The sequence below is a fragment of the Perna viridis genome, chromosome 9 (assembly GCF_037379345.1).
Source record: "Perna viridis isolate PV_CMFRI_1.1 ecotype Kerala chromosome 9, ASM3737934v1, whole genome shotgun sequence".
NCBI classification, from domain to species: Eukaryota; Metazoa; Mollusca; class Bivalvia; order Mytilida; family Mytilidae; genus Perna; species Perna viridis.
The window spans coordinates 21759467-21769122 of record NC_142453.1 but is presented as its reverse complement, the minus strand read 5'-3'; the positions used below and the strand labels follow the sequence as shown (position 1 = coordinate 21769122).

At 35.5% G+C, this 9656-nt stretch overlaps 2 protein-coding genes across 4 annotated transcripts in view; one reads left to right on the top strand and one right to left on the bottom strand.

Annotated features, from left to right (window-relative positions):
* The first annotated feature begins 5591 nt into the window (after positions 1 to 5591).
* On the top strand, positions 5592 to 8123 carry LOC148607320 (uncharacterized). The gene is made up of 2 exons (XM_088543461.1): positions 5592 to 5684; positions 6571 to 8123. Exon 2 carries the CDS (start codon positions 6573 to 6575, stop codon positions 7800 to 7802), a length of 1230 nt encoding a protein of 409 aa, XP_088399587.1. The 5' UTR covers positions 5592 to 5684; positions 6571 to 6572; the 3' UTR covers positions 7803 to 8123.
* Positions 8124 to 8915: 792 nt separating this feature from the next.
* Positions 8916 to 9656, bottom strand: part of LOC148607319 (cytochrome P450 4B1-like) — a 33358-nt gene continuing 32617 nt past the window's right edge. For all 3 annotated transcript variants that reach the window (XM_088543458.1, XM_088543457.1, XM_088543456.1), the window contains exon 14: positions 8916 to 9482. In XM_088543458.1, coding sequence (XP_088399584.1) covers positions 9335 to 9482 — 148 coding nt within the window. In that variant the 3' untranslated portion in view covers positions 8916 to 9334. The remainder of the gene's footprint in view (positions 9483 to 9656) is intronic.

The following is a 9656-nucleotide window of genomic DNA, read 5'->3' as shown; positions in this document are numbered from 1 at the left end:
GGATCATTAGTATGGATTGCCTTTCAGTTTATACATATTAGAAAAAAGACAGTTCTTCATAATATTTAAAATGCAAATGTATGATCATAATTTTATATAAAATCATGTAATCTTCGAAATTTTGTTCATGATACAATTTTCACAAGAATCAAAAACCTCCAATGCTTACAGCGTTTTGATTGATGATTACATGTAGTTACAGTCTTTCTAATTACCCAAATGCATTCAAACTGACCAATCGTTTATTTTGTGGAACCATGAATTCATCTTTTTCCCAAATCTCACACTTTTTTCACTGTACATTTTCTTCTAATTAAATATTTTTTTGTTACACGGAAGATTTGGAACTGATGCTTTCTTGATCAATAGTGGGTCCAGGGATTTTGGGGGTTAGAACCCATCTTTTCAAAATATCTGAATTCTGATTTGTCACTGTTACATACTCAGTTTTGGAGATTGGAAATAAAATAAGAATTTGTTATCTGAAGACAGCAATGGCAGATCCAGGGGGAGGTGCAGGGCATTGACACCCCTCCTTTTTATTGGAAAATTTGTCATTCTCATGTGCAAAATTGACAAAAAATGGCAAATGATCTCCTAACACCCACCTTTTTCTGAGGAACTCTGGCTTGCACCCATCCTTTTCAAAGTGTCTGTATCCACCTCTGGGCAGAACTATAGAATTTGCAGAATGACTTGTCCTTTTTGTAACACATATTATAAGGAATACAGTGCATGTGTACAATTAGTCCAGAAAATCATGATGTTCACTCAGGCATTTTTAATTTGATGTTTATTTAAGCAGGGAGGCATCAAATTAAAAGCAAAAGGAAAATTAGTCTGGTCAGCATTTTTGTTTGAACTATTGTTCTATATATCTTAATGTGTATTTTTAATGTACCTGTTTATTTTGCGATTTAATATTGATATGATCTGTGAACCTTTTTTTATTATTATTATTTCTTGCATGGCATAGTATAGGTTTAGTCATGTATTTTTATACATATATGCTAATATAAAGACATGAAAAAAGGTTTTGTTAACACAGCCAAGTATACAAAAAATATAGTGTGTTTTTTTTTACACATTGAAATGTTGTTTAATCAGCATCAGCATCCCAAAGAAACCTGATTTTGGGTGATTATCATGACTATACAAAACAGAGCACTGGTTGTCCATGCGTGGTTCCCAGCCCTCATTTTATACAATGTCAAATAATTTTATTCACCTGCTGATGAAACAACTCTATCTTCTACCACCAAAAGTCGTTTTTCATATTAACGGAATGCAAGCCATTTTAGCAAGTTTTTTTTCAAATTTACGTAACCCACCAACACCCCACAACCTGGTTGGATCTCGCTAAACACTTCCCGGTCAAATGGCCACCCCTCTATGTAATTCCTAAAACACACTGAACCTAGATCTATGCATTGTAAGTGCATTAATTGTGTGTATTCTGAACAAAAGTAGTCAAAGCATAGAATGTGTACTTTAAAATCATATTTGCAATTTACTTAGCAATTCCCCCCCTTTTTTTGCCCTCGTGAGCCGAATCCATTACTACTTAAGTTAAATTTAAGAGATAAATTTAAAATTTATTTTGAATATTTGATATATCTGTGCTTGGAATTTAAAACAAAATTCCTGGGCATGTATGTACCATTAGGTGAGCTATATAAGACATGGACAGAAAAAAGTTATACTGACCAGGAGTAGACTTTCAAGTTTCGTTTTTTTCCTACAAACAGCTACATAGTTGCCCGTCTAATTTCTGGTTGTCTAGACAAGAATTATCCAGGTGGATCCTTGGGGGGTGGGGGGGTTATGTTGATTATATAGAAAAAAAACTGGAAACCACTAGAGCTTGGCCCCTAAGGCCAGTCAGCTAGTCCCCACTTTCGGAATTTCTGGATCCGCTACGGGAGAGAGATCAAATTGTTTTCATGGCAAAGATGGACACACTATGCCCCAACAAGTTTTTTTTGTTAAATTATGGCGATCGTTGAAGTTCTGCGGTAATGGCTCGACAAGGTTCAATTATATTGCGGTTATTTGAAATCAAGGATTTATATTACTCCAGTAATGCTGGAGTTTGTGTGGCAAGCTATTTTCTGACTTGGTGCCGGTATGGAGGAACGGAATTCCAACCTCTTAAGTTGTAGGAGTAGGATTTATATATGCATGTAGCAATCGATATTTAACTCCTTGTTTAATTATATAAAGAGAATGGATATGGTTAGGATGTCAAAAAGACACAGGGGCGAATACAGACACTTTGAAAAGGCGGGTCCCGGCCGGGGTTACTGAGAAAAAGAGGGTGCCAAGACTTTATTTACCATTTTTATCAATTTCACAAGTGAAAATTGTAAACTTTCCGGTAAAAAGGGGGAGTACCAAACCCCTGCACCCGCCACTGAAGACAACTACCCCACCGGGATGAAAATTGTTAGCCCAAGGCCACACATTGGTCTTCTGTGATTGGTGAGGAAACTCATACTACCGTGCAGGCTGCATCCTAAGATGACTTAATTCAGGCTAGACCCATAGAACTTGTTTATTACACTTCGTTAATTTATAAACCAAAGACTTTCTTGGTGAACGCGCGTGCCTTTAACATACGAGATATAGAAAATTTGTTCATGCAACAGAAAAAAACCTCCGTATCAATTTGGATTAAATTCTGTAAATACTGTCGAAATTATGTTTTATGTTTCTTACCTTTCTGTGTCTATGTTGGGAGCCTGGATTTGACTTAACGGATCTTTAACCGTGCGTTTAAGATCCTCTAGTTCAGTTTCTTTATGAATTGTACAAGCACCAATGTGATGGAAAAGGCAAAACAAAATCCCTAGTACACAAAATTGTGGAAATGACCAAACGAAGGCCATTGTTTTAACTAAGTATAAGCAAACTCATCTTAGGCGTTTATGCTTTTTATAGGGAAATCTATGAACTATTATCCATAAATGGAAATGTGCTTCATATTGCATACACACCTTAAATTGATAGACATTAAATCGGGACCAATCAAGACGCTTCTTCTGTACCATCTAGCCGTAAATTACATGTATGAGGTTACCAGCTTAAACCAATGTTTTCGTAAGTTTTCGTTGCTTGATGGCGGATGTTAATTATTATAATAACAATTTCATCAATTCATTCGTTCAAGTGCAGATTTTACCGGAGCGTTTTTGATTGAATTTCATACTTAGAAACGGCTTAGCGAAGGGGGCCTGGGATATAATTGAAAAAAAAATTGTTCCAATTTAAAAAAAACAAAAAAAACACACTCTTGTCCGACGCCAATTCCCAGCCCCCCATTTTATATCAATCTCATGTAAGCATCAAAATAACTTCGGTTGATTTCATTCTGTTTCAAAGAAAAACTTGAAAGGCTTTGGTGAAGTTGAATATAATACAAACATATCACTGATTTCAAGAGTTGTATCTCTTACACTAGGTCTAACTCTTCAAGTTCTTTGCATTTAAAGGATCTTTTGGCTTAGTTGAAAGTAAAAGCAATGAAAACGTGATTAGAACAAGAAACAACAAATCCGAGGACAAGGACTAGATCAAAAACAGACAAGAAATTAAAACTATAAAATACAAAATAACTAAAAGACAACACGTTTTGCAGATCAATTTTATCTATTTTATTGAACGAATATGATCTCTCCGTTTATTTTAATGAAGGCCTGCATATAAGTAAGTCCATATGTTTATCAATTGTCTGAATGGAATAAATACATCAACTACAAGAACGCCCCCATCTGTCGTTTTAGAGGGACAGGTTTGGAAAGTTGAGAAAAAATTAACTTGAAGGTTGCACTGGACACCCAAAGGAAGAGGATGAAAAAAAAATCACTTGGAGGAGCGTGGAAAGAGGAATAAAGGGCATGTGCAAGACATGGAGAGAAGTGGGAAAATATAGAGCCGTGTAGAGAACATTTAATTGGGAGATGACTTCATAAGTTGGTAAAACTTGCGTCTTATCCCTTTTGTGAAGTTAACAAATAAAAGTGTTGTAAACTAAAACTTTATAATATATGAAATTATGGACAGTAAGTACATGCAAGTGAATTGTAACTTACTTCATTACTAATACTTTCTTAATCTATACAACACTTACCTACTTCCTGAAACCTGTGCGGTTATTAAGTACCAGTAATCATAAAGATCGGGCAATGGGTGAAACATGGCCATTAAAAACTCACCACTTTAACAACACAAATTGACTTATAGCACCACCAGATTTGAGAATTTAAAACCAGTTTTTACCATATTAAGTTGGTATAATGTGATATATTTTCATTGCATTGCACTGTAAATTCAAGGGTAAAGAACTCTAGAAAATACCCAATTTCTAACATTCTATTGATTTTTTTTTTACATCCTTGCAGATCTGTAGGGAAAATATTCATTAGAATATTGAAACAGTAATTAAGTCAATAGTATTGTAAAAACATTATAAGATTGGTGGGTTTTTGACATGCACGTTTCAGATTTTCTTCTCTTGCCTGATTATTAGAAATATTATATTGCCAAAAAAAAAAATGATATATTGCATTGCATGATTTCAATACGATGGTGAGAATTTGATTGTAGTAATGAAATACCGTGCACCAGGTGCGAGCATAAAGAATTTGGAAATGGATGTTCCAGGGAAAAGGGTATTTCAGTAATTATAGGTCAATTTCTCAAACCCTCCCCACAAAAAAAAACAAAACAAAACAAAACAAAAAACAAAAACAAAAAACAAAAAACACACACGAAATCAACAATTAATAATAAAACGAACAAAAGAAAGTCCAATCGCCGGAACCCTAAAATCAGAAATGTAAAAGGCCATTAATTAGCGTCTTTATATGTAAAAATACTAATTGTTCATAAACCTAAAAACAAATATATCATTTACTCAAATTTTAATAATATATATATTCATTCCATATAAAACTAGTCTTTACAAGATACAGAAAAAGAATGAAGATTAATTTGCTATGTAAGCAAACAAAGATAAGAAAGCAGGGGCGGATCCAGGATTTGAGTTTAGGGGGGGAGGCGTAAATTAAATTAAATACCGTGCAAAGCAAGGCAAAAATATTATGGGGTGAAACTTGTGGTGAAAATGTTTTTCTTACCGATTTAGGGTGGGGGGATTGAAACATCACGTCTTAAAAAGTGATTTAAAGAGACGGAATTTCGTCTATAAACAGGAAACGGTGTTTTTAGAAGTCAATTTTTGTAAGAATTTATGCAAAAATCAAAATGAAAACTAGTAGTGAATCTGCTACCCTTAATCTACCTCATTTTGTGCATACCCTAAACGTTTTATGGCCATTTTGGCTCAAGCGCCGATCAAGTATAGATTTGACCCATGTAAAATGTTATTAAAAATAATATATTGTCCTGCCTACATACCCTATTTCTTTTTACTGGTAACAGAAAACAAGACTTAGATATCATGTACATGTATGTTGTGCAAAGGAAAAGAAATAATGCCATAATTTGTAGCTGTTGGTGAACATGCAATAAACAATGTTAAGGAAGAGATTCTGGAGAAGCGTACTTGCATCGATATTATATCTAAAAATAAAACATTTATGTAATTGGCAGCTTTCGTCCTTGGCCGGCAAGTTATGTACGTGTAGTTGTAATAATGCGCACTGAATAATTCATTTTGCAAGGTAAGTTTTCATAGGTCTGGAGTTTGTTATGCGATTTAATTGAAGTTGGGTGCTCCGATTAATTAGATTTAATGCATTGTACAACAAAGCTTGTTTCAATCTTAACTGATAAAAAGGGAGGGGCGTATTAATTTATTGAGAAATGGTACTGTGGTGCTAAAACCATTAGGAACTTAAGTATATATCAACTCAAGGGCGCATCCGGAAATTTAATACAGGGTTTATTGGTCCAGACATTTATTTGAGAGGGCGGGTTCCAGGTCACTATTAGCTCTTTTTATCTATGTTTTACACCCAATTAACAACTGCACCCGACCCCTATACACCCCACAGGAAGTTGTCATGAATTCTAATATGACTAACGAATTTATTGGCAGACTGTGGTATAACCCTCCCCCTCCCAATTGACTATTTGCACCATTAGAATCAAGGAAAAAGACAAGATTTTCCATACCACTTTGGTGAATTGAGTTATAATTTCATTGAAATGCATTTCGAATGAACATTTCGAGGTCAGATTATTTAACCAAATACCTCATTTTATGACTTTCTATTGAAAAATCTCTGAGCAAATCTAGTGATGCAAAGATGAAATAGTGACCTTTTGAAATAGAGAAAGCATTCTTTAGAGAAATTAGCTGAGATATTGCTGCTTGGAGGTTAAACCTCAACAATCAATCAATCATTGAGCGAAATTATATATTGTCAAATCGGTGGGCTTTCTGCAGTAGTTTTTGCCATTTTGCATGATGCTTTCAAAAACGTACACTTAAAAATAAAAATGGAGTAAGAAATGGAGTGTTTTTTTAAGTAGGGTTACTCGGATTTCAGATAACTGAAGAAGGCATAGTTTTATGTAAAAAATAATGAGGCAATTTTTACACAGGAATGGCGACTGCACCGGTACACTGCAACGGCTGTGAAGAAAATGAAAGTATAGAATCTTTCTGTGCCAATTGTGAACAGCTTTACTGCCGTGAATGTACGCGGTTTCATGTGAAGTCGAAAGCAACACGAGGGCACTATCTTTTGGAGGCATCATTAGACTCAAACTTCAACAGCGAAAGTTTTGTAACTGTAAATTGCTCAAACGATTGTAACAAAATAGCCGTATGCCTTTGCTTCGACTGTAGGCAGCTTTTCTGTGAAACATGTACAAAACCACACTCAACTTTGAAAGCAACCAAACAACATTTTGTTATCCCAGCGAGAGAAATGAATAAAGAAGAAACAGAGTCTGTGATTTCTGACAGTCAAACTCAGATCCATAAACTTATGTCAGCATGCTCACTCGCCCAGGTGTCTGTTGAAAAGGGGAAATATATCGGTACCTATAGCAATGATCTGATGAGTTCGGCTCCAGCTGATAAGGAGGTTACTCGAGTCCGGGGATTAGCAATTTTAACCGATGGAAGAATCGTCGTTGCCGATTATAAAAACAAGAGTTTAAAATTATTTAACGCAAAACTACAGTTCATTATTTCTAAAAATTTGAAAGAGGATCCACGTGGTATGGTCGGCACTTCAAACGATCTTGTTGCCGTTACTATAGCAGATAAGAAAGAAATACGTCTTTACAGATTAGAAAATGCCAAAATAAAAAGAAGTATCACACACAAGATGAGAGAAAAGCCTTTCAGCATCGCATTCAATAAAGAACGTTTTGTTGTCGAGCATGGAGAAGGCGAGGACGGAACTATTCGGATATACGACATAAGTTTTAAGGAGCTGTATATTATCCCAGGTCACCAAAGAGCATTTGGACAATTCACAGGAAATACAATACGTCTTGCAATGGATTTTGCGCGGGAAAAAGTATTCGTCGTTGATATTGCCCGAGAGAAAGTTCATTGCGTTAATTTCAAAGGGCAGATGATATGGACCGTGAAAGTTTTAAGTCCGCGCGGAATAATCATACACGAAGACACATTATTTGTTTCCAGTAGTGAGCCAAATATGGTCCTTCAAATGAATGCATTAGATGGTTACGTATACCAATTGATTGACGAGCAACACCGAGTGAAACGTCCGCGGTATATTGCATATCAGTCTAAGTTGAAACAACTTGCTGTTGACATTGATGGTAACCACATCAAGTTCTATAGCATCACTCAATGACAGTTTAATTAAAAAGCGCGGTTAATGGAAGTTCTGACTTGATCTGCGACACTAGCCCCGTTGAAACACTGGTCATCATCAAATTCGAGATCGTGTGCTATGCATTGTATGACAAGATCGGTCACACAAAGTGGACTTCACAATTATAACTGCATTTTTAGCATTTGTGAAAATTGATAGTTTTTATTTTTAATTTAATTTTGGCGCTTAGAACATGGGCGAAATAGTTGTTGCAATGAAAACACACGAGTGAATAAGAGAGTGGACAAAAAAGGAGAAAAATACTGTTGTATTTACACGTCCATATACATGTAGCTATTAGTTTTGTTGTTTGAAAAGTGTGTATATAGCCGGTATCATAGATCTGTTACAGGTCTATGATGGTATTTAAAATACAAAATGATTTCTGGAAATTCCCACCTTCGAAGAATAGTATGTTATCACTCTAAACCTCTTTTGGTCATTGAAATTTGAAATGATTAAAAAAAAAAATAAAATCAAGGGAAACAGGAAACGAACGGTAACCAAAGAAAACATAATCCAGAAAACAAAATCAAAATAGTAGACACCACACAACAAAGCGCACGACTTACTTAAAAGTAAACAAAGTAATACGTTCATAGAAACGAATGTAAATGAGCAACCTAGATACCCCTAGAACCGTGAGCAAGGACCATACGCACTGGTAGGGTAAGCGTCCAACACCTGCCGAGTTACTCGTGGAATATCTGAGGTAGGCAACAAAGGAAAACTGTGACGAGGTGAATAAATCGCTTCTCATGGTGCAGCTGGATAGACCATACGATCCACGAGTTCATGGGGACGACGGCCACAAAACTTTTGTAGTAATTAAGGCTACGCAGCCACTTCTTAGTTCATTTGAAAATGTAAAAACATTTTAATAGTAATTTTCAAATTCTTATCTGATATGGAAAAGTAATACCATACATAGCACGTATAATTGCAGATATAAATATATATAACAAACGTCTCTGATGTTCTTAATTGGTATGTACAACTGATACAATAAGCCCCCTTTTCTCACTTCAACCCCTTTTTCAGTTCTCCAGACCATAGGCCATGTGAGTTACTGCTATCTCTTGGCATCCGTCGTCGTCAGTTAACATTTTTTCTGAACTCTTCTCTAGACCTCTGAAACTAGTGGACCGATAAGAACCAAACTTGGTATAAATGTTCCTTGAGGAATTCTGCATAGAAAGGATGTGGGCATTTTTGGTCCGTCGAACGACATTGCTGCCGTTACAAAAAAAAAATAATACATAGGGATTAGACAGTATTTTTTTACATACATCTCCAAACCCGTTAGGTTTATCCAAATTCTGACGTTAGTAAAAGTGTTCAACATGGTGAGATCCTTCTGTGGTCGTTTTAATCTGTTAAGCAATGTGGGAGATATTTCCTTTTTTCGATGTCTTATTCGCAATTTTTCAAAATGCTATTTCTTTCGAAAATCTTCGCTTTCTTTATTTGACAAACTAGAACCAAACTTGGTATAAATGTTCCTCAGGGCATTATGCATAGAACTGATGTGAAATGATCCTTCCGTCTATGATAAGGCCTACAAAAGTCTGCATTGGATCAAAGAGGTTGGACGACTTCTTGTCAAAGTTATTGCCCTTGACAGGCAAAATTTTTTTTTTGCAGTTTTTAGCCAATATCCTGAAAAATATGAGAGAAACTGGCATTAGTTGAAATGATCCTTATAAGGCCTACACAAATCTGCATTGGATCAAACACTGAATTAGTAGATAAATGGATTGGATCTGAGTTGTCGGGCGACTCCTTGTTAGTTATTGACCTTGAAAGGCAGAAATTGAACTAAGTGAGCGATTC